This window comes from Eublepharis macularius, chromosome 4 (assembly GCF_028583425.1).
Source record: "Eublepharis macularius isolate TG4126 chromosome 4, MPM_Emac_v1.0, whole genome shotgun sequence".
NCBI classification, from domain to species: Eukaryota; Metazoa; Chordata; class Lepidosauria; order Squamata; family Eublepharidae; genus Eublepharis; species Eublepharis macularius.
In genome coordinates this window covers 80,313,243-80,339,480 of record NC_072793.1, presented here as the reverse complement: position 1 = coordinate 80,339,480, position 26,238 = coordinate 80,313,243, and the positions used below count along the sequence as shown (strand labels likewise).

The following is a 26,238-nucleotide window of genomic DNA, read 5'->3' as shown; positions in this document are numbered from 1 at the left end:
TTGATTCCTCCTTGACCATGGTGGATCAGGTCTCTGTGGTTGCCAGGTCTTCTTTTTATTATCTTCGTCAGGTCAGGCAACTTGCTCCCTATCTATCATCCCGTGACTTAACTACAGTGGTCCAAGCAATGGTCACCTCTAGACTGGACTGCTGTAATGCACTCTACGCTGGGCTTCCCTTGAGCCTAATCCGGCGATTACTGCTAGTGCAGAATGCAGCGGTGCGGGTTATCACCAGAATGCCAATATGGGAACACATAACACCAGTGTTGCGCCAGCTGCATTGGTTGCTGGTGGAGTACCGAATCAGGTTCAAGGTTCTGGTATTAACCTACAAAGCCCTAAGTGGACTGGGACCGTCGTATCTGTGGGACCACCTCTCCCCATATAAGCCCCAGAGGACCCTTCGCTCAAGCGATAAACATCTGTTAAAGATCCCTGGTCCTAGGTAGGCCTGCCTGGTGCCGACCAGGGCCAGGGCTTTTTTGGACCTGGCCCCAGCCTGGTGGAATGCTCTGTCTTGCAAGACCAGGGCCCGGCAGGACTTGTTGGCATTTTGCCGGGCCTGCAAGACAGAGCTGTTCCGCCAGGCATATGGCTGATGCTAGGTGGTGCCCCCCCCTCTGGTGGGGGGGTTAAATTTTATGCCCTCCTGCCCAATGTCACCTTCTGTCCTTCACATAGTTTCTGTAAAATGCTCATGTGCTGCCATGTTTTGTTTTTATATTTGTATTTATATAGTTGTAGTATATATTTTAAATTGAATATGTATTATTTATGCTTTTAATGGTGATGTTGATTAACTGCGTGGTGTATTTTAAGTCTGTTGTGATCCGCCCTGAGCCCACTTGTGTGGGGAGGGGGGGACTATAAATTGGAAGAAAATAAATAAATAGAGGTTAACATGCTTCACAGAAACACACACATGATTAGCATGAGTACCTATAATTTAAATCAACCATATTTATTTATTTCTGTCATTTATAGTCTGCCTTTCTCACTGAGACTCAAGGCAGATTACACAGTGTGAGATTTATGCAACATACGCAACAAGGGAGAGGGAGAATCTCTCTGAAATCTCCCTTGCTCATGATAGACAAGATCTAACGAAGGGTTTCCATCTAAAGCTTTTCTTCATTAGGAAATGATTTACATGCTTACAATCCAGAATTGTTCTCATCTCACCCAACTTCTTTAGACCCATAAATATGATTTAAAAACATCACGGAGGAGCAGTCTGCTTCCAGAACCATCTTTATGGCTCAGTGATAAAGGAGGACTATGAATGACATAAATAAGTAAAACAAAAATAAATAAAAAATATAACAGATGCTGGAAATCAACTGAAGATGTTTCTTCAGGTTGCTGAATACCCACGACGACAGGCAGTAATCTCCTGAAAATTGAGCAAACTCCAGAAGGAAGCTCCTTCGATGACATTCTAGTCAAAAAAATCTCATAAGAATCTATAGTGAGAACTGACTTAGAACCAAGAGTAGCAACCAGAGTATCAATGCTTAAACACTTTTACATCTCCCATGACACCCTCCTGAAGACAATAAAACTTGAATACAACTTCTTGAATACATGAATATATTTTGACTTTTTGAAAGCTGGAAAGGAATAATGGAGGAGAATACTGGAACAGAAGAAAATGCAAGGGAAGCATCCAATGGCTTTAAAGGCTTAGAAGAGGTATTTGGTATTTCAACTTCACTCAATTCAGCTTCTTCCCTTCCTCTAGCAAGCTAGCACCATGATATGGAGTATGAAGGGTGGGAAAGATTCGTGCACTTAAGACAGGATGTATGCCATCTGGGCAGGTTTTGTTAAGGTGACCTGTTTTAAGTTTAAAATCCTAGTTGGATGTGTCCCTTTTAATAACAGGAGGAGAGGGCACCTTTGAGCTCTGACTCGCTGCTTGTTGCACCATCTCCAAGCTAGACCCTGGAGGCAAACTTGGAGGGAGGAGCACACTGAAATGGAAGCATCCTGCCTCATCACTGTTGCAGATTAATTCCATCTCCTGAAACATCTTTTTCACTAGGCCTAGCTGCCTAATCCCAACAGCCTCCCTCTTCCATCACAGCACAAAGGAGTGAAAGGAAACTGACAAAAAAGGAAAAAGATGTTACTTCAGCATTATAGGAGGGAAACACCACAGAGGTAGATGCCTGTGTCTCCTAGCAAGTCCTTCTAACCTAAAAAGAGGGAGCGAGACAAAAAAATGCTTCACAAAAAACCCACTGAGGAGAAATGACCTTTCCTTTCGTTTGTTATGAATATGCTTTAAAGAAACCCTGCCTCCATTACCAAGGCAGGAAGATCATTGAGAGTTAAAAGGAAAGGTCTCTACTACCAGGTAAATTTAATTTGCCTTCTGGATCCAGGATCCAGGACTTATCCCATAACTGAACAAACTCCTATTCACAAGGGGTGAAAAGAAACCCCAGCAATATTACAGTAATGTTTAAACTTCCTTGGTAAACTGTTTTCCCAAGTAGTTTTTTCACTGCTAAAAAGGAAAACAGGGTTGCACTTACCTGTAACTGCTGTTCATGGAGTGGTCTTCTGTGCAGACACATAAGAGAGCTGCCCATGCACAGGCCAGCTGCAGATGTTCCAAACTCCTAGAGGCACAAGACGCTTGCCTAGCCTTTTTGTGCGCTTTTCCTCCAGACACGGCTATAAAAGGCAGGGCAAGCAGCTCCCTCTCTCAGTTCTCTAAGCCGCTGGTATAGAAGGAAGGTAAGAAAAAAGAGCACACCGCAGGAAGAGAGGGATGGATGTGTGCTTGCACAGGAGACACTTGATGAACAAGTTATAGGTAAGTGCAACCCTGTTTTCATCGTCATGTCTTTTGTGCAGTCCCACATGGGGGATTAGTGAACTAACTTACCCAGGAGACTCTTGAGGATGGCCTTGCCCACCACTGCATCCTTTCTGGAGTCTACGTCTATGGCATAATGTGCTTGATGAATGTGGATGATGTAAACCAGGTGGCCGCCTTGCATAATTCCTCTACAGGGATGCCCAAGTTGAAGGCTGACAAGGTGAACTGAGGCCTTGTAGAATGCACTCTTATGTGCAATGGGCATGATTGTTTAGATTTTTATAACAATCCCTAATGAGCCGAACTATCCAATTGTAAATGTTCTGTGTGGTAGCCTTCAGAGCCTTTTTGGCTTTAAACAAGACAGAGATTAGGTTCTTTTTGGAAAGGAGTTGTCCTGTCCAAGTAGAAGCACATGTTTAACAGCAATAGTGTACAAAAGTCCCTTAGTGTCAGTTGTAGGAGTAGGGGAAAATACCGGTAAGACAATGTCCTGATTTAAGTGAAAACCGGAAACGACCTTTGGCAAAAAGGGAAGGCTCTGATGGAGGACCATCTTATCTGCGAACATCTTAATGAAAGGAAACCCTCTAGCTGAGATCAGGGCTTGCAATTCACTCACCCTACTAGCCGAGGTTATAGCCACCAGAAAGGCTGTTTTAGCTGTCAGAACTTTAAGGGAGCAGGTAGCTAGGGGCTTGAAAGGTTTATGCATGAGTAAAATGAGAACCAAGGATAGGCTTCACTGGGGAATCAGCCTAGATGCTGGAAGATATAGGTTTGCTAAACCTCTGAGGAAGGATTTGCACTGTAGTTGGGCAAAGAGCGATTTCCTGTTTGTATTGTCATGGTAGGCCAAAATGGCTGCTAGGTGTACCTTAATGGAGGAATTAGCCAAACCCTGATCCTTAAGCTGGGCCAAATAGTGCAAAACAAGATGGTAATGAGGCCGAGACTAGGTAAGTTGTTGCCTGTGGCCCAAAGATAAAGTCTTTTGTATTTGGCTAGGTATGATTTCCCGGTGGATGGTTTCCTAGCTCCCAACAGAACCTTTTGGAGAAGAGAGATTCAGTCCAGGAGGGATATGAACCAGGTTGTCAGTTTCAGAGTGCCCAGGTCATGGTGGAGAACCACATTGTCCTGTAGCAGATGTGGTGTTAGGAGAAAATGATTGATTCTGCCCTGTGCCATTTTGAATAGAGTCACAAACCAGGCTTACCTCACTCAGTAAGGGGCTATTACAATCACTGAGGAATCTTCCCTCATCATCTTACTGAGTTCAATGTCACAAGAAGAAGAGAGGGGAATGCATACAGGAGAGAGCTCGATGAAGGGATCTGAAAGGTGTCCCCTTTCCTGCCCATGAACAATACTGAAGTGATTGGCAGTCATAAACACTGAAGAAATTCACAATAAAGTGATGTAATCACATGTAAATCACAATAATAAAGAACAAGTCAAAGAAACAATGAAAAACAGGTGCATGTATCCACGCTCAATCACCAGGTAAGTACAAGTGTCAAAGTCCATATAACAAGGAGCCCTGCAAATTGCAGGAGAAGAAAATGCATGAGGCTGCACGAAGCAGAGCCACGACACCCTACAAGCAGCACCGGTTTGTTCCACTGTTTCGTCCCGACCTCCTCAAGGGCGAATTGTCTCCACCACTCCAAACTGTTTAGTCAATTCAAGCACTATACCCATAGATCAATTCAAAGCGCAGCACCAAGTAGTCAACAAAGTCACATCAGCATTTTTCAGCCGAACCTGCCGATTTTCAGCCGATTTTAAACCGAACCTGAGATTTTAACAAACGTAGAACATCTTTTAACAACAACATTCAAAACTTTTTGAAAAGTATAAACTTGTTTAGAGAATGGAGGCCTAAAATGGGGTGGGAACCTCATGACTTTTCGTACGCAATAAAGTATCAGGAAAAAACTCAATCGGTACAAACAGATGGAACTGGTTCTATTGCCTGTTTCTACAGCAATGACTGCACTTCCTTGAAGAGTAAGGCGGGAGACGATGGAAGGTTGCACAGAGGTGGAATGTTGGGTGGGTTTGTCCTGAACTCCAGGCAGTAACCCTGGCTAACTATAGACAACACCCAAGCCTCCTGAGTGATTGACTCCCAAGCCTGTAGAGGAAACAAGTGGTTGTCTGACATGGCCCTGGAAGGTGTGGCATCAAAAACCTTGTTTACTGGATCCAGACTGATCCTTTGGGGAATGGGAATCACCTTTCGAATTGATCTGGAAATATTTTCTTCGAGGCTGAACTGAGGCAGAAGAAGGAGGATGTTGAAAGCCTCTGGGCAATGTTTTGTATTGGTTGGGTATGGTACCAATTGTATTTACTACTGTAAGGCGCATATAACCTTGGGGAAATCTTTGCCTAAAAGGATTTGGGTACAGAGGTGTGATACCCAATGACGTTGCTGTCACCTTATCATCCTTAATCTTTCTGAGTGCCTCATTTGTGGTGGATGAAAAAAGGTCTGTACCTTCAAAGGGAAGGTCTTCTATCCTCAACTTATGCTGAGGGGCTAGCACTATGGTTCTGAACTGTGCATTCCTATGTATTACAATTGTGGAGGCCATAGCTCTCGAAGAGCAATCTCTAATATGCCTGGAGGTATTAATCTGTTGTTTGGAGAGCCTTAAAGCTTCTTGCAAAATTTTTGCAAGCCTTTGCTTATCATCCGGGCCTTATAAGGCCCTCATAAGGGCCTTATAATTACTGATTCAAAAGCTTAAGGCTGCAAAAGCATAAACCTTTCTACTTAGTATGTCTAGTTTCCTGCCTTCCTTATCAATTGGAGCTCAACAGCCCGTGTTTTTTTTGGAGGCCCTTGCCTTAGAGGGTCTTGATAACAAATAGAATTGGGAAGAGGATGAGCAAATAGGAAACCTGATCCTTCTTTTTTGGTTTTATACATATTATCCAGTTTTGATGTCGCTGGAGTCAAGGCTGATCTGAACCACACGTTTGGCATATCAAGCATGCCTTCCATTATCAAAAATGCGACTGGTCCAGCTGTTTCTAAATGCAGGACCATGAAGACTGGATCCGAGGAGGGAGAGCAGAGCAGGTCACTTCAACATCCACAGATCTTGCCATCCGGACTAAATGTTCAATGTACAAGCAGAGATCCTCATTTGGGACACAGCAGAATACTCAGTAAGGAATTCTGTGGAGATGGTTCTGATGTAAAGTCCAATCCAACATTGGAGTCATCATCAGACTGAGTAGTATGGTTCAATGTTGGTTCCAGAACAGTGTGGTCTTCTGGAACCAATGAAGGTTTAGTTTTGCCTCTTAGTTCCAAGTGAACTGAAACATAAGGGTCTTCGTCATGGAAGAAGTAATGAGGGGATAGGTACATTCCCAGAGAACCTTCAAATCTCTTCAGCATAGTAATGGTACGGGAAACCATATGACTCCCAAAGAGACACTTTAAGTTACAATGCCATTTCATGGCATGCTTTGGGTGTAAACTGCGCCTGGGGAGAAAGCGTGTGAAAAGGCTAGGTGAATGCCTCGCGCCTCTAGGAGCTTTGGAATGTCCGTGGCTGGCCTGTGCATGTGCAGTTCCCATGGGGGACTATACAGAAGACACGATAATGAACATACCATGGCTTCGTTTAGAGAGCATTCAACTGGCAGCTCTCAATAAAGTGCAACAGTGTTTCCTTGCAGAAACAGAGCGGCCTATCTGCATATTTTATTTATTTACAAAAGTTACACCCCACCTTTCTGCTCTCATCAGGGCGACCAAGGCACCAGAATAACGCACAGACATAAAAACAACGACTAAAACAGGAAAGAGGGCAGGAAGGAGAGATCACCGAGAGATGAAACAACGAAGTCTTCACCCATTAGCAGAAGATGGCAACAGAAGGGGACAGATGAGGCTCCCTGGGGACAGAATTCCAGAATTTTGGTTCTATGTCCAAGAAAGCCCTCTCTGGAGTTGCCATACATATAATCGGAGATGGTGGGGGCACCCAAAGCAGGGCCTCTGAAGACAACCACAGTGGTTGGTTAGATTTGTAAAGGAGTAGGTGGTCCTTTGGATATGCTGGTCCCAAGCCATTACAGGACTTTGAATATCAACAGCTGCACCTTGAATTGTATTGAGAAACAGACTGGAGGCAAGTATAGATGGACCAGTACTGGAGTAATATGATCCCAATGATCCACTTCAGTCAACATCTTGTTACAATACAGATTCTTATCCACTTAACATCTTAAGGATTTTAGTAATGTGAATTCTGTTTAAACATTCCTCCTACAATTTAGCTCCTGCATTTGTTTTTGCTCAGCTACTGAGCATTTTATAGCTGTAACAAAAAAATCCATTCAGATGCCATTTTATTCTCCATTATGTCAGCACTTGATAGTTTTTCAAAAATACAAATCCTCTTGAATAGCAAACATCACACCTTTCTCACATATACAATAGTGTCCTCAGATTCTCCATTCAACATTCAGGCATAGTTTGATCACCAATCAAACATTACTAAAGCAATTAACACATCTTGCCTAGAATTCAAAAATGCTTTTCAAAAACATTTGTCCACCATTTATTTTCAGATTAAAACTGAAATCTGATTTTGATAGTACTTACCTCACAATCTACTTGCTACTTTTCTCCAACCACATTTTATCTCCAAAAGTCTCTTTCTTTAAGAACTAATTTCCCTGGCAGTCACAAGAGGGGAGGAGCTGTGGCTCAGTGGTAGAGGATCTGCCTGCCATGCAGAAGGGCCAAGGTTCAATACCTGGAATCTCCAGTTTTAAAAGAATCAGGTAGTAAGGGATTTGAGAGACTGCTAGCTGAGATCCCGGAGAGCTGCTGCCAGTCCAAGTTGATAATACTGATGGATTAGTGGTCTGATTCAATAGAAGGCAGCTTCATGTGTTCACAGGGAAGGACCAAAATCAATCAAAGCAAGAGATGTGGAGATAACCAACAGATGGAGAAAGGCATTCAGTGGCTCCTTTCTCTGCATGTAGATAGAGAACCTTCAAATTTGCAACAGGCAGGCTGGGCCTAGCTTTTGAAAACAACATTTAACCTAATCAGCTAAGAGAAGTTCATGTCCAACAAATATCAAAAAAGAAACGTTTCCTTTTCTCATTCTGATACCCCTTACCTGTTCAGCGAGAAGTTGTCTCTGTCCCATTAGAAACTGTTTCTGTTGCTCCATTAATAAATGCTTTTGCTGCTGTTCTCTCTGTTTCTGCTGATCTAGTAGCATTTGGTGCTGCTTCATTACAGCTGCTTGCTGCTGACTGTTGAGATAGGCTGTACTGCCATGGTTACCTGCCATGGAAACATTGGGAGGCTGTGTATTCACACCAGGGCCAGGAACAGAAACAGGAATGCGAGGAACATTAGCTGAAGAATTCTGATCCTATAAAAGCAGCAATAATTAGAAAGTCAGTCTAGACTTCAGTTTAGAGATACATATTAAATCTACATGTTTCTCTGTTTTTGACCCACTCACAACACATAATCTATATTCAGAAACTTGCACAGTTGTTCATCCAGAAGGAATGGTCAATGCAGCTTTGATAATTAAAGTTTTCTTTCATCATAGTGCCTTCTTTGTACATTAGTAAAAAGCACAAAAAGAAGTTTAACCATAAATCATGACACATCTTTCCATACATTATTAAATAAAGATCACCATAAATCTCTTGACCTGTTTCAAGAAACCTACTAATACTAATTTTTTCAGCCAATTATTTAGATGTCATCATTGAGAGCGAAGAAGAGGACTGACTATAACCTGCTATTTAGAAATGCCTTGAGAATTAGCCAGATTTAGATTGACTAAAAGCTGTTCCTGATGATGCAGCTGCCATGCAGACTGGCTGTGATCTGGAGACAAAACCTCACAAGTGAGCCTGTTCTACATGGCAAGCTGATATACATGAAATTCAGCCTATAGTGTGGAGTAGCTGGTCCACAGAGAAAGGAGCAAACAGAAGGCACATCAAAGAGCTCCCATATATCAAAAGGGATGATTAAATAGCAGTAGTTCCTTATATCCAATGTACAGAGTGGAAGAGAAGCACACCCTTTCTATTAAAGCCCAAAGTTTCATTTCCTTTCTGTCATCCTCTCAGTGAGAACCCTAGTATAACAGGTTAACAGTAAGAAAATAAGGACATGGGAAAATTTTTCTGGGCATGTGTGTTTTGTGATTATTACATGGTATGATGAATCTTCAACACACTAGATGAAACACAAGAGATGGGAGTTTACTGTCTTTATAGGATCTAGAATGTTTAAATGATTTCTATTTTCCATGCAACTAATAATATCTGTGAAGAAAACAAGCTTCAATCCTAGAAAAGCCAATTCAAATAGACCCACCAACAGAAATGTCTCCTTAAAATGTTATTTAATTATACCATGCTGAACAAATTTCAAATAATTTTATATCTGTCTTTAAACAATTCAACCACAGACTGATGATCATACAATGGGCTCTGGACATCAGAAACAGTCTTATTATGGAAATATACTGAGTTAGTGGTTACTGCTCTTGCCCTCTTTAAAGACCTTACATCATACAACTAGTTTTTTAATTTTTGCTCCACATATTTACCTCCCCCCACCATTTACTACAGTTAGTTGGCTTCAATAAGCAATTCACCTGGCTATGTGGTACTAGAGGTCTGTAGACAATATTTCCAGACTTCTGCTTCATTACAAACATCCCATTCTGCTCATCATTCATATGAGGCAGTGGAGCCTGTTGACGCTGCTGCATATATGCCAACATGGGAGTCTTGTTTTGTCCAGGTACTGTAACCCCCTGCACACATTCTTTGTAATGTGAAAGAGGTTTTGTGTTCCCATAGTCCAATACAGAGCTTTGACTAGATACAGAGTTCTGGTTTAAACTATTTGGCTGATGGCTTAGAATATTTCCAGAATAACTGTTTCCAGCCCTGGGAGAACTCTTGTTTGGCATATTAGGCATCATAAGTTTCTGGTTACTGAAGTCCTGTTGGTAAACTGAAGGGCTAGTAGGATTTTCCATACTATATGAAACAGCTAATGGACTATGAGAAGGTCCAGATTGCTGCCAACTGGAAATCTGACTGGGTTGGTGGACTTGCTGTTGGTTCTGCAACAACTGATCTCTCTTCTGCTTGGCAGCTATCTGCTGAAGTTGCTGAGCAGATGACATGTCTTTGGCACTTCCTGTACTCTGTCCAGGTAATACAGAATTAGATAGAGGCCTCTGCACATTCTGAGACTGGTTTGATGGCTGCATCATAGACTGGTGGTTAGTATTTTCGGTTACTGACTGATTAGATGGCTGAAACATACTCTGAGAATTACTAACCACTGGAGAAGCAGCACTAACAGGTACAGAAGAGTTCCCAATGAAGGCTGTGCCAGAGGAACTAGACCTGACTTGTGGAGACCCCATCTGCTCTTGCTCAAAATCAGCTGGAGAAAATTCGGTCTTTATAATGACGTCTTGTGGCAATGGAGTTTGTGCAGCTGAATTTGAAGAGTCAGCATCCTTCTTCTCCTCAAAGTCCTCCGAAAACAGATCTTTCATGTCTTCATCTGGGACTGACCTATTAAGTTCATCAATGAGCTCCTTCCACTCTTGCTCATTAAGGTTAAGATCAGACATCAAGTTGTTCTGAGATATAGAACCTCCTGCTCCAGGAATCATACAAGGAAGGTCATCTGGTTCTTGTTTGAGCTCCTTGTTCAAAGCAATACTAAAAGAGTCATCAGCATCACTGCTTCCATTCAGTTGTACATTAGAGTCCCGCAGACACTTTTTGCTGATGCCATCTAGGCCCATGGAATGTTTTCCATTAAGCTGCAAAACATCTCCACTGGAAGATTTGCTGTCCAACTGGTGCAGAGGAGATACAGGAGGAAGTCCATTGGAGGAGCCACTCAAGCTACCAAGACCATCATCATGACGCAATTTCTTGGGCACAGAAAACATCTCCCCATAGCCATTCTGCTGGTCACCATTCTGAGGGGAAACAGAACTATCAAGTTTCCTTTTCACTGTTTCATGAAGCTGCTGAAAGAGAAAACAGATTAAAATTAATATATGTAGTACAAAGTTTGATCGTCTTTGTGTAGGTGCAAAGCAAAGGATATAATGAGACAAAATCTTTCAGCCAGCTATTTTCATTAACTATTATAAACCATCTGATAAAACAACATTTGTTTTTGAGTTATAATATGCAAGCAGAACAAACCTGCAGAATGTGTAAGTTGTTTTTAAAGCTAACACTCAAGTGCAGACTTAGAAGCATTCCTGAAAGCCTGGCTGCTTCCCTCTCACCCTGCTCTGCATGGTCATCTCTTCCATCCTCCATTAATATGGAGATCATGTGGTACATTAAATTCTCTTGTAATTGTAGAGGCGGCTGCTCTTTGAAACTAGAACACATACACAATATGTAGCCTCCCCTGTGCTGTATTTTGTTTAAATATGGGGCAAAAATATAACTTTCCTAAACTCAAAGGATTCAGTCTTTAAGGTTAAGAAAAGGGAGAGCAATGTGGCTTTGATGCCACCTAGCGCTTCCACAAACATAAAGGTGGGGTGATTTTCACTAACTTCTCCCTCTCAGAGGAGACATTTGATCCCAAACTATTCCATTACCTCCCATGAGTAGTATTTCAGGGAGGAGTTTTGGATGGCTGTGGGAGAGGGGAAAGCAGTGAAAACTGCCCTCCTCTCCTTGTGCCCATGGAAATTCTAGGAAGGATCCAAGCCGATATAAGCAGTAGCCACAACACTGCTCACATAGCATGGCTCTATGGAGTTCTCAATGCAAATAACAAGTTGCACATGGTACAACTTCCCATGTACCATATATATAGTTTATCAATGAGGTGCTCAACTGCGGATAAGTGTGACTCACACTGCCAAGTGGTAATTTGCACAGCATCCCAAAGAAAATCTACTGTTCAGCCAATTGTTTAGATTATATTTTTATAACCAACAAGAAAATATTTACAAGATATACTTGAACATGAGAAAAAGGACTGAAAAACTCAGACAGAAGGAACCCCTTCCCTTTTCAAATTTTTATACTAAATTATAGTCTATTTTAAAATAAGATTTTAAGCTGACATATGTTGCCAGAAATAGCAAGGTTCCAACACAACCAATTACAGATACATCTGTATCCAAACTTGGACCTGATAAGCTTGAATGCCTCAGAACCTTCTTGAGGTTCTAACACTTTTACCTGGGGCCAATTGTAATTTTACATAAATTCAATTCAGAAGATCTCAAACATGATACGGGCTATATGAACGTTAACTGGATTGGATTCAAAGAAGAATACTGCACAATTAAAATGAAAGTCTGTCTTCAAAGCAATTGCCTTATCACCTACTGGCCTATACTTTAGGCTAAAGAAATGATATTTCATACACATGCATCCCTCACTATAAGTTTTTCGATGAGAGTATTTTAACAAAATAAACCCTATAATGTAGGTACTTCTAAAAGCTACCCATGCACCAGATTTCAAATGTGTCATTGGCAATAGCGATTTTTCATTTTTTAAAAAATCACAAATATAAAAAAAAATATACAATACAGAAAAAAATTCAGAAAAAAACCAATACAATCATCACTTTTCATTAGCCAGAAGAAAAACATTACAATAACTATTACATTTATAAGCGGTTTTAAGCATTGTAGGATCTCTTGCTGAACATTATGAGATCTGTGCAGCTGATTCCAATAATTAAACGATATATCATTGCTTTTTCTTAAATACTTAAATTGCTGTTATTTCACTTAACATCAAATATCATGTTACATAGCCATTCATTTGTTATCTGTAAAGTGTTCTTTTCCCAAGACTGAGCAATTAGAATGATCACTGCCGCATGCATATTTAGGTACAAAGTTCTGAATCTGCATGGGACTTTTGTTGAAAAGACCTCAATAAGTACCATGCTTGAATTTTTAAAATCTGCCTGCCCAGAACTGAATCTATATGCTTGAATATCTTGTACCAATAAACTTGGACCTCTGGAAAACTCCACCAGATATGCAGGAATAACATAATAACATTTGATTTATATACCGCCCTTCAGGACAACTTAATGCCCACTCAAAGCAGTTTACAAAGTATGCTATTAATATCCCCACAACAGAACACCCTGTGAGGTTGGTGGGGCTGAGAGAGCTCCAGAGAGCTGTGAGTCTAGCCCAAGGTCACCCAGTTGGCTTCAAGGGGAGGAGTGTGGAATCAAACCCGGCTCTCTAGATTAGAGTCCTGCGCTCTTAACCACTACACCAAACTGGAAGGTGCTAGTTGCTTTAACACATCTCCAGCATCTACTCTGGCGGAGATATAGCACCAACGATACAGCAATTTGATTCTCTTCTTTTTAACCCCAATTCATAGAAAAAGTATACATTAATTTATGTAGCTTGCACCATTCCTGTGTGGACAGGTTTAAGAAACTGATCTTTTCCTCATTTTCTTTTAAAAAGTAAAGCTGGCTTAAACTGTTCTATAACAGCCCCATAGAAAGTCTTCAATAAACCCCTTTGTGTCCATGACTTACAAAAGATTAGTTCAAACGTTCTAAGATCCTTCTCTGTGTGTGTGTGTGTAATTTTCTTATCATCTGTATAAAATTCTTTAATTACATATAATTACATAACTAGAAGCCTCAACTGGATATCTCTGAGGTGTATTAATTTAGTCAAACCATTCCTTACCTATATGATGAAATTACTAATCTAGCCACTTTAAAATCGGGATGATCAATAAATGATTCCAGTGGCAACTTTAAGGGGGTAATTTATAACCCAAATCTATTTGAAAATTTGATTAACGCTGCTTGGATCAGGCTGGTCACAAATTCTCTCCTATCTCTCCCCCCCCCCCCCGCCATCCATGGGGCAAGCATAGCATCAATGCCATCTAATCTATATTCCATGCTATGTATAAATTATATTTTCCCAGTGCTTTTTCTGCATCTGTATAATAAAAAAGATTGTTGGAATTCTTTGACAGATCTATTAAATTAATTTCAGGACATTTGTCTGCCCTTCAAAAACTCAAGTCTGCTCCAGAAAAATATATTGATCTAGAAGCAGGTTAAGATGCTTGGCTAAAATTCATGCCAAAATTTTATAACCGATACTGAAGATATAAGTCTATAAAATGATAAACGACCTGGATCTTTCCATTACTTATAAATTAGAGCGAAACTAGCCTTAGCCCACTTTGGAGATACTTAATAATACATTTGTAAATACACAAATACTTCCTTTAAGCATGTTGCTACTTCAATGAAGGCAGAATTCATTTATGAACCCACCTGGGCCTGGGGATTTGTTCAATTTTAGATTTTTAATAGTTGATTTCATCACTTCTATAGGGATAGCCAGGAATTATATGACAGGCCTAGATGAACCTATCTGTGGAATACTCCAAAACAGGTTCAAATGCCCACTCTGCCATGGAAGCTTGATGGGCGATCTTGGGCCAATCACACATTCTCAGTCTAACCTACCTCACAGAATTGTTGTGATGATAAAATGGAGACAAGAATTATGTAAGCCACCTTAGGTCCCCATAGGATAGAAAGGTGGGGTATAAATGAAGCTAATAAAACCTGATTTTCTTCACTTCCTCCTTTTTATATAGCATGGTGAAGAAGAGTCTAAATTCTTCTGCAGTTCTTTTTTTCCTCATTGTTTAAATTTATTTTCACATTATTTAGCTTCTTGAAACAACTGTTCTAACTTTTTTCCATTTTGATACTTTGCACAAGCTTTTTCTGACACTACCCTCCACCTGGTATACAAACCATAAAGGCATCCCATATTACCATATAATTTGTCATGGGTAGCTCAATAATCTCAAAAAAGGTATTACCTTTTTTAGTTTTGTTAAAAGAACTGTACATATTTGTGCATTATCAGCAAATATCTCTGCACAAATAGAGATGTCTAAACTGTTTGCAATCAAATTGGGAGATCCAAAAATATAAACATTTCTTGAAAACACCTTGTGTCAGTCAGGTGTATTCCTTTCCTCATGGATTAGAAAAATCTATAAACATCAAATTATTCACCTTTAACCATACTCTGAAAACTTCAGGTATTTTATTGTGCATGTGCTATATATTAGAACTATCTATGCTGGTGCCAATTACACAGTTCAGATCCACATCCAGAATTATAGTATTGCTCTGCGTCCATCCATCCAGATCTCCTATTAGTTTTTGAGACAATATGAATAAATTCCTATAGGGAACATAAATACATCCCAAAAGAATTCCACAGGACTCTATGGCCGTTTCCACACATGTTGAATAATCCACTTTCAATACGCTTTAGTGAACATTTGTAACCGATTTTCCATGTGTGGAACAAAAAATCCACTTCTAAAGGATAACTAAAGTGTATTGAAAGTGGATTATTCAACGTGTGTGGAAACAGCCTATCTGTCCTTTAATTAAAATAAAGAGTCCTTCCTGATAGTTTTTGATCTCCATATTAGCAAAAGCTTTTTGTTTACTAATGCAGTTCATCACCCTTTATTTTTGGATGCTGCTGAGTCATGAAAGATTTGTCCACTGAAAAATGAGTGCAGATATTTCTCATAATGTTTTTAATATGTGTTCCTTTCAGATATAAAATTTGTGGTTTGTCCTTCTGGATTGTTTTATCTAAACATCATTTAACAGGGCTGTTTAAACAGTTCATATTTATTGGGAGAAGTTTCAGGTTCTTTTTATTTCATGCAGAATAAAGTGAATTTTTATTATGAGTTTTGAAAGACACAACATCCAATTACCACAGATAACTAGATTAGAAACCTTTTAGATCAAAAAATAATTATGTTCAACAGCAGAGGTATTCAAAGCAATTTGGCAATGATTTCAAGAATTGTCACCTAACTGGGGATTACTTTTGTTCAATACTTACTGTTCTACAAAAAGGTTCCTCCCTTTTTTTCTTTGCTTACTTTTTTGCCCACTGGGATTTTATTGCCATTTTAGATCAATTCTAGTTACTTGGAGGAGTTTACTGGGAGGTAGAAGGTATTAAATCTTGTTGTTTAAATGACTGTACAATTGAGATTTATCACTTTCCTGTCAATAATGTATTAATAAAAACTATAATATGTTGAAGGTTACATACATAAAGCATCTTATAGTATTACCTATATGATGTGTGTGAGGAAACATAAAGGCTCATCCATGATTAGACATTTTTAGATTTTCTGGAAAGCACACAAAGTTGGCCCACTATTCACAATTTGTGCAAACAACTTTTACTATATATTTTCAAATGATTAGACTTATTCTCAGACCAATTACATTTTGTGATCTATGCTCCATTCATTGAAGCATACAAGTACTTTCTTACCATATAGTGCCCTCTAGAAGTAATTACAGGAAACAACACCAATTCCATTAGAACACATCCATTTGTTCCTTATCCTCACAACTACAGCACCATTATATAAAATGTGATGTAACTGTTGTGAATAAGAAGTCTCTACACAAGAATTTTTATTACAGGATCTTGGCTATACTGCTAAACAACTTGAACATAGACATTGAACTAAAAACATTTGTACATACTCTGTGTGAAAAGAAGAATGTGCAGTCTCCTGAGTAAACCCATCTATAGAAAACAGCACTGGTGACAGAGCCACACATGAAGTGGCAGGTGAAAAGTAGTTTTACTATGAAAGAGCCCACTGAAGCATGGTTCAGTATTACATGAAGGAGCCCTATGCCACTCCCGTCCCTCACACTCTTGGAATCTATCAATACTTTGACCTAAGCCCAAATCACAGTTTGCTAAACTAGCACACTATAGTTCACGCTTTCCCTCTAAACCACACTGCTTTAGATACAACAACAAACTGTGGCCTGAATTAAAGTGAAAATCACTAATTGAGTTCTGAAGGTGTATGGGCAGAGCAAGTGCAGAAACACAGCTAGTTTACACCTGTCTTCTATCTAAACCAACTCAGACAACTATGGCACCACATGTACAAACATTTTCATAGCTTGGAGCAACACTTCTGCCGCTCCTATCCATTAATTATTGTGTTGTAGCTAAGATTTATTTATGATATTTTATTATTTGGATACATGGGAAGGAAGCTCCTGTAAGAGTCCATCAGAACTTCACAACAATACTTGTTGTGTGGACCAATCCACACAGCAAGTATATTTTCTGAACACCACTCTGAAACTATACAAGGGCTGCATGAGCACCGCCAGACATCAAAAACTCACTGATTATCAAAAATACCTGCATGCTTCAGGGTACCATTTGGAACATATAAAGCAATCCACAGTCTACAGTCAAGTACTGTTTAACAACCGCATTTGTTTTGACCCATCAGACAGAGATTCTACAGGTCTTACAAAAAGCATTTTTTGGATTGCAACCCCATCCTGTAAAGTAAAAGAGTAAATCAACGAAGCCAGAGTGGTACCCAGAACCAGCCTGTTACAAGAACAGATCTACAGCTCACAACTTAAACTACTTCACTGTATCATTAATGCCTCGGGTGGCAAGCCTTTCCTTGCTTACAGGCAAGCCTCCCAACTTAAAATAGCTTCTCATCAATTACAGTGGACCACTCAATAGAGATACAAGCCCAGGAACCAAACCCTGCAGCAGCAGCAGCAGCAGCAGCAGCAACAACAACATTCAATTTATATACCACCCTTCAGGACAACTTAACGCCCACGCAGAGTGGTTTACAAAGTATGTCATTATTATCCCTGCAACAAAACACCCTGTGAGGTGGGTGGGGCTGAGAGAGCTTCAGAGAACTGTGACTAGCCCAAGGTCACCCAGCTGGCTTCAAGTGGAGGAGCAGGGAATCAAACCTGGCTCTCCAGATTAGAGTCCCATGCTCTTAACCACTACACCAAACTGGCTCTCTAAAAAACCTAGATGTCAACTTCGTCTTCACGTACCCTTGGGTAATACTGTTACAGGACTTAACACCACCTATACCATCTTTGGCTCATCATCTTGCACATCAATCAAATTAATATATGCCATCACGTTCCACAATGCCCTTCAACTATCTACATGGGACAAATAAATGTTCGTCTTCGCATGAGAGAATTAATGAACAGAAGTTGAACATTAGAAACCACAACATTCAGAAACCAGTGGAAGAGCATTTTAATTTTCTTGGACATACTATTACAAACCTGAAAGTCTACCCAGTACCCCCTCATAATTCAAATGGAACATACAACATGAAAATGCTGAATTAGAACTCATAAATTAAACACTACACCTCATTCTGTCTTACAACAGAGACTTAGGTTTCTTTGCTGCAATCTCTAACAACTCTACAAGACTCACTTTATAGAATGTTGATTGGCTGCTCTTAACATGTTTCACCAGGCTATAACCTTGTAACAAATATCAGCTAATTTTCACTAAAACATATTATCTTGCTCACCTGTTCAAACGTCTAATCACTCATTATTTGTAATTGTTAATTCTGTTTCAGACAGAGAGATCATACTCTGAAGTCATATTTTGGGTTCCACATCTCTCTCTCCTTTCTTCCTGGCACAGTGAATCTAAACATGAAAGATTCATTATGAAATTAACCCTCTGCCTTAACCGCCCCCCCAAGACCCACCCTGTAACCTGTCCCAACAGGATTTTGTTTGATTTCTATACACATCTGAAGAAGAGAGCAGTGACTCACCAAAGCTCATACTGACATAAATTTTAGTCTTTAAGACATCACTAGATTTTTACTGGATTCCAATTTAAGTAATAGAGATAAATTTTACAAACAAATTATCTCATCATGCCGCTGTATCTCTGGAGATGCTGGATTTGGCCCAGTATTCCATTCTACAAAACTGCAGAAAGAACTTGCTCCTAATTATTTTTGGGCTATCCAGAACCTTGTAAATACCCTTTGTGAACTGTCCTCCACATGATTAAGTCCTGTAATACGTTCTTTAACTTTGCATCTTATGCAGAGAATCATACATGCAGCAATATTTGTTTATAAAATAGACAAATAGTACATTAACATGCACATCTGCCTCAAAAGTGCAATCAACAAAAGCACAAACAAGTCAGACACCAGTTGCACGAAATTAGTCCTAAGGGAAGAAAAATCTGTTCTAAGATGAAATCTCAAAGAAAAGGAATCAGTATTGATTTCACGTTCACTCTGCCAAGGTACTAAATACTTTTAATCTATTTAATGTTGTTAGACAACTACACTGCTTTGAAAATTAGTGGAATCATTTTTTCTGGCAGCATCTTGTTTAAGTCTTTCTGGTGGGGGGGGGAGGGAATCTAGTAATTAACTTCTAAACAGAATAAAAATATGAACTAAATGTTTGAAGAGTAATCAAAATTAATTAATGGTGGTTAAGGTTCTAAATTTCATCTACTAAAGCAACCTTTACACTACCAAAAATGTTGTTTAAACTCTTTGGGTGCCAGTCTAGTGCACTTATGACTGCTGGTGTTGAAAAATACACATTCTGTAGGCAAAGACAATCCTAATGTACAAAGATAAAACTTAGCTAGTTTTTCAGCCCTTGGAAAACATTTAAATGTTACAAAAATATATATGGCAATCAAATCCTTATCATTTAATCCTTTAAACATTTCCTATTTTTCTCGCCCCCTTTTTTGTATTAAATTATCCTGTAGTATAATGTATGCAATTATTACAATCAAAATTGAAAAAAAGAAAAAAATATGTTTAATATCTCTAGTGATATTCATAGTTCATATGAAATATACCAAAGTCCTACAAATATATAATAAGAAATCATTTGCCTCTCCTGGGCAAATGTTATATGAATGCCATGGCAGATACAGATACTTGTAGGATGTCATAATAATATATTTATAATAATCCTCCAAATCTTTCCACTCACTGTCTTGTTATAACATTTGCTCAGGAAATGCAACTGATTTCACATGATGTGTTACCAGTACTATACAGTACAGTACTATAATATTCTATGCTTTTCAAATAATGTTACTGAAGTATTCAAAACTCTGAAGTATGCTAAAAAAAGTTATCTCCCAAATCTTAGCAATTTCACATTGATTTAAACCACCTTTCATGTTAGACAGACTTAGTTTCTGGGAGACAGCCTGTTTAGTGGAATAAACAGAATCTCTATGAAGTCTGCCTAAGGGAAGTCAACACCTTCTGCAAAAACTTTTCTGCTGAATCAGAACTACTGTACTTCGTACAGCAAAAAGTTGGTTAGCTGGTTTATCCACCTTAGTGAAGCTCACAAGCACTACCAGTTACTCCTAGTGTTTGTTACCCAGAAAACATTAAAATCAACATTTAAATGACTTGCAAAAACCAAACATTATCTTGTATTGTTGAAGGCTTTCAGGGCCAGAGAACGATGGTTGTTGTGGATTTTCCGGGCTGTATAGCCGTGGTCTTGGCATTGTAGTTCCTGACGTTTTGCCAGCAGCTGTGGCTGGCATCTTCAGAGGTGTAGCACCGAAAGACAGAGATCTCTCAGTGTCACAGTGTGGAAAAGATGTTGGCAGGCCATTTATATCTACTCAGGAGGGGTGGGGTTGAGCTGAATCATCCTGTAAGAGTTTCCCAGGGTGTGGAATGCTAATGGTGGGAGGCTTCACTGTATCCTGAGGAGGTTCTTTTGCATATGGATTGGTGCTTGATATGCTAATCTTCTCTGCAGGGCTATTGTCGGGTACAGAGTATTTTGTTAGCCTGGTGTTTTTCAGGACTGGAAACTATGCTCTATTCATTCTTAAGGTCTCTTCTTTCCTGTTGAAATTGTGCTTATGCTTATGAATTTCAATGGCTTCCCTGTGCAATCTGACGAAGTAGTTGGAAGTGTTGTCCAGTATTTTAGTGTCCTGGAATAGGATACTGTGTCCTGTTTGAGTTAGGCTATGTTCAGCCGCTGCTGATTTTTCCGGATGGCCAAGTCTGCAGTGTCTTTCATGTTCTTTTATTCTTGTCTGGATGCTACGCTGTGTGGTCCCGATGTAAACTTGTCCACAGCTGCCAGGTATGCGGTATACTCCTGCAGAGGTGAGGGGGTCTCTACTGTCTTTTGCTGATCGTAGCATCTGTTGTATTTTTCTGGTGGGTCTGAATACTGCTTGAAGGTTGTGCTTTTTCATAAGCTTTCCCATCTGATCAGTAATTCCTTTGATATATGGCAAAAACACTTTTCCTGTGGGAGACTGTTTTTCCTTCGTTGTTTGATTTATCCTTGGTTTAATTGCTCTTCTGATTTCATTTCTGGAGTAGCCATTTGCTTGAAGTGCATGGTTTAGATGATTAGTTTCCTTGTTGAGAAAGTGCGGTTCACTTATCTGTCTTGCACAGTCTACTAATGTTTTTATTATGCCTCTTTTCTGTCGAGGGTGGTGATTGGAGTTTTTGTGTAAGTACCGATCTGTATGAATTGGTTTCCTGTAGACCTTGTGACCTAACTGAAAGTTTGCTTTGCAGATGACCAAGGTATCTAGAAATGGAAGTTTCCCCCCCGATTTCTTTCTCGATGGTAAACTGTATGTTCAGGGGTATACCTGAACAAATTGTATGTTCAGGTGTATGCACCTCTGCAGGAGTATACCTCATACCTGGCAGCTGTGGACAGTTTTACATTGGGACCACACAGCGTAGCATCCAGACAAGAATAAAAGAACATGAAAGATACTGCAGACTTGGCCATCCGGAAAAATCAGCAGCGGCTGAACATAGCCTAACTCAAACAGGACACGGTATCCTATTCCAGGACACTAAAATACTGGACAACACTTCCAACTACTTCGTCAGATTGCACAGGGAAGCCATTGAAATTCATAAGCATAAGCACAATTTCAACAGGAAAGAAGAGACCTTAAGAATGAATAGAGCATAGTTTCCAGTCCTGAAAAACACCAGGCTAACAAAATACTCTACACCCGACAATAGCCCTGCAGAGAAGATTAGCATATCAAGCATCAATCCATATGCAAAAGAACCTCCTCAGGATACAGTGAAGCCTCCCGCCATTAGCATTCCACACCCTGGGAAACTCTTACAGGATGACTCAGCCCAACCCTACCTTCCTGAGTAGATATAAATTACCTGCCAACTTCTTTTCCACACTGTGACACTGAGAGATCTCTGTCTTTTGGTGCTACACCTCTGAAGATGCCAGCTACAGCTGCTGGTGAAACATCAGGAACTACAACGCCAAGACCATGGCTATACAGCCCGGAAAATCCACAACAACCAAACATTATCTTTTTTCAGCAAAGTACTGTCCCATAAAGAAAATCTACTTCCTCGCTTCCTTTGCAAAAAGTTGCATAGTTTGCTAACAGAAACTTCTGCTAACCAATTAAAAGCAAGCAGGGATGCAATCTTCCCACATGCTACACTGCTGATCAGCTCTCCCACACTGAACCAGCATTGGAAGACAAGTCCCAGAAAATGGAAGGCATCTTTAGGAGGAAGACATCACACAGTTCCACAAACTAGGTAATTATCCCTAGAGGTGCCCTGCTCTTCCTAATCACATAACCTCTTGACCAGGAATAGTACAGCAATTGGAGAGGTACTATGGCCTGCAAATCATATGGCTCCCAGATATGATTGACACTGGCAGGGCATGCATGGCTCCCTGCACTGATGTGTCTGGGAAGAGCATAAGATTGCAACCACACCCTGTGTAATTATGATGAGAGTGTACTACAGTATACGACAGAAAAATTCAGATAGTGTTGTGCAAAGGACATGTATGCAAACAGCCTCTTATTTTAAAAAAAATGACAATCATTATCAGAAAAAGACAAAAGTCCCATGTAAACTTGGTCATAATACATGATTTTGGGAAATGACATAAGAAAAGCCATAAGGCAAAGAGAGTTAAACGTAACTAAATAATGATTGTTGTTGATAATGCCTAATTTCTACATTAACTATGCACTTCTTAAGTATACTGCAGGTACTGAAAGTTTACAGGGTGGAGCCTGTAAGGAATTGTGGAAGGAAGAAAATAATTTAACATTCCACCGAAATGATTATACAAGAACATGAGTAAAACTTTCTGGATCAGACAAGCGGTCCATAATAGACCACCACAGTGTTTCACGTAGCCATCAACAATTCCCTGGAGGGCCAATACAGGCACAGAGGCCAAAATATACATAGCATAGAGGCCAAAACACAGAGGCCAATGCTGCCTCCTAACACTGGTATTCAGAGATTTGCTGCCTCTAAGTTGGGTGGAAAGGCAGCTTAAACATGTTTCAAATAAATAATAAATTCCCTCAATTACAAGAACTGCCCATTCATTCCTACTCTCAACTTCCCATCATTTAACCAATTTTTTATCCATAAAAGGACCCATCCACTTATCTCACAATTAAAAAAGCTTACTTATGAGCCTTTGATGAGATGCCCTGTCAAAAGCCTTTTGGAAGTCCAAATATATAATGTTCAATAACCCTTATCCTTATGCTTGTTAATATGCACAAAGAACTTCAAAATAATGGTGAGGCAGACTTGCCTTTGCAGAAGCCATGCAGATTTCCCATCTGCAAGATTTGTTCCTCAATGCGCTCAACACAGTTTCTACTAATTTACCAGGAACAGATGTTAGGTTAACTGGCCCATAGTTTATTGGTTCCCCTCTGGATCCCTTTCTAGAAACTGGGGTGAAATTTGCTACTTTCTAGTTATCCAGCACAAAAGCCAATTTTAGCAACAAGTTACACATACTGGCTAGTAGGTGAACAGTTTCTCATTTGATTTCCTTAAGAAGCCTTAAGTATATGTCACGTGGACCTGGAGAGTTTTTAGTTTTCAGTTTGCCTACTAGTCCTAGAACTTCATCTCTTGCGTATCAATTTAACTTAATTCTTCAAGCATCCTTTCTGAAATTAGCTGTTCTGGCACAGGTACATGCCCTGCATTTTCTACAGTGAAAACAGAGCCCTGCCATCTCCTCATCTTCCTTAACCTTCCCTTTATTCCTTTCTTATACAAAGACTCAACCACCTCCATAGCAAGTTTCCTGCTCCTGATATATTAAAACAAGCATTTCTTTAAACATTTTTAGCAATGTGCTCCCTCAAATTCTCCTTTTGCTCACCTTAGTGTGTTGGCAGAACCTATGCTCCCTTCTGTTAATCTCACTTTGAGAAACCTTGCACTTTTTAAAGGAAGCCTTTTTGCCTTTTAGGGCTCCCTTCACTTGAGTCATTAACCATCCAGGCATCCTTTTAGACTTAATGGTACCTTTCCTAATCTGGGGGATGCATTAAAACTCAGAGCAGTTTTAAATAGTTTCCAAGAATACTGGAGGGACTGAACTCTCACTTCTTACTTTTTAACTTTCCTCTGTCTAGTCCCTTCATTTTTGCAAAGTTCCTTCTTTTGAAATCAAAATTGACTATTTCGGAGTTGGGGACAACTTTCCACTTACAAAAATGCTGAACTTCACACCATTGTTATTATTGTTGCCAATTGGTACAACATCCAAATTCCACGCTAGGTCTGAAGCCCAGAACCAAGTGCAGTGCTGCTATACTTCTAATTGGCTCTGTGACCAACTCTTCCAAAGCACAGTCATTTATTTTATCTAGAAATTTTGTTTCTACATCACGACTTAAAGTGCGTGTTCATCCAGTCAATGTAAGGGTACTTGAAATCACCCAGTATTACAATATTTTCCACTTTAGTTACCTCCCTTATTTCCCTCTCCAGCTAGAGCTCTGCCCCATAGTTTTTTTAAAAATAATTTTACTGGATGGGTTCACATACATTGTTTTATCTTATATTTCTAAATCTCTCAGTAGTTATCAAGAGACCAGAACTGATCTTTCACGTCCCATTTCTTTTCTAAATATGTTTTAAGTTTACCCCAATCTTCCACAAATTCCCTTGGATTTCGTTCTTTCAATTTCCTTGTTAATTTGTCCATTTCCACCAAGTGCAACAATTTCTGAATCCCATCTTGAATTTCTGGTAGATCCTCCTGCCTCCAGTGTTGAGCATACAGTAGTCCTGCAGCCACCGTCATGTAATAAACCAAGACTCTATCTTTAACATTAACATTTTCCATATTTAACCCCAATAACAACAATTCTGGGCTTTTTGCTATATTATTTTTCAAAATTGATGACATTTCAGCAAAAATCTTAGACCAAAATAGCTTAGCTTTTTCACAAGTCCACCACATATGATACATTGAACCTTCACGTTTTTTTACATTTCCAGCATTTGTTTGACATTTGATTGTTGGCATTTGCTAGTTTTTTTGGTGTTAAATACCATCTGTACATCATCTTATAGCCATTCTCTTTTAGACTAGTAGCTGTCGATATTTTCATTGTGTTTCTCCAAAGATATTCCCAAGTGTCCATTGTAATTTCTCTATTAAAATTCATTGCCCATTTTACCATTTGAACTTTAACTGTTTCATCCTCCGTGTACCAATTCAACAAAAGTTTATATATCTTAGAGATAATTTTTAAGCTCTGCCCCAGTTTTGATGGGAGGAATAATACATCCTCACTTTTAAGCAACCCTTAGAACCCGGTATTATTCACCCATAATGATTCTGTGGGGAGAATTTATTTCCGTAAAGATTTCTTGCTTATTTGATTCGATGCTCTTTGATATACAGAGCAATGCTGCTCAAAACATATCCCTCCCAGTCCTGTCTAGAGTTTATATCCAGGAATAGCTATTTCCATTTTATTTCCCCCATTATACCAAATTTCTGAGATGTTCACTATATATAAATTGTCCTTTATCACCAAGCATTCCAGCTCCTCCATCTTGGCTTAGAGACGTCTGGGACTTGTACCTGGTTTCCCTCTATAAAGATCTCTGCTTCCCTCAGCTCTCAAGGGTTCTTCATATGGATCTCCCTTTATTGCCTTACTGTTATTTTCAAGTTCTAGCCACCAATATTTTACCACAACCTCCTGCTGGGATGAGTTATTAAAATCTGCAAGTTACTCAGGTCCTGTTGGCTTTCCCCTAGGAGTTACTTTAAAAGTTGCTTGATCATCTTTTTTGATATTAAGAACCAGCAGCCTGGTTCCTTTTGGTTCAAGTGAAGCCCGACTCTTTTGTATATGTTTATTTTCTCCCCAAAAGTTCCCCAGTACCTAACAAATCTAAACCCATCTTCCCAGAATCACATTTTTATCCATGCATAAAAACTTCCAACTGTGCCTGTCTGCTGGCCCTGTACATGGAACAGGTAGAAATTTTGAGAACACTAACTTTGGAGGGTCTGTATTTTAATTTTCTACCTGATTTTTTTTCTGCAGGACCACATGACTGCATTTCCCAACATCCCTGATAACAACATGTAT

General features: G+C 39.6%; 1 protein-coding gene across 2 annotated transcripts in view; it reads right to left on the bottom strand.

The window, feature by feature from the left end:
• MAML1 (mastermind like transcriptional coactivator 1) overlaps positions 1-26,238 on the bottom strand; it is a 42,720-nt gene that overhangs the window by 11,184 nt on the left and 5,298 nt on the right. The window contains exons 2-3 of one of the 2 annotated variants that reach the window (XM_054977811.1): positions 9,508-10,914; positions 7,996-8,256 (exon numbers count right to left, since the gene is read on the bottom strand). In XM_054977811.1, the coding sequence (XP_054833786.1) occupies positions 7,996-8,256; positions 9,508-10,914 (1,668 nt within the window). The remainder of the gene's footprint in view (positions 1-7,995; positions 8,257-9,507; positions 10,915-26,238) is intronic. The other variant, XM_054977812.1, reaches the window with a different exon arrangement.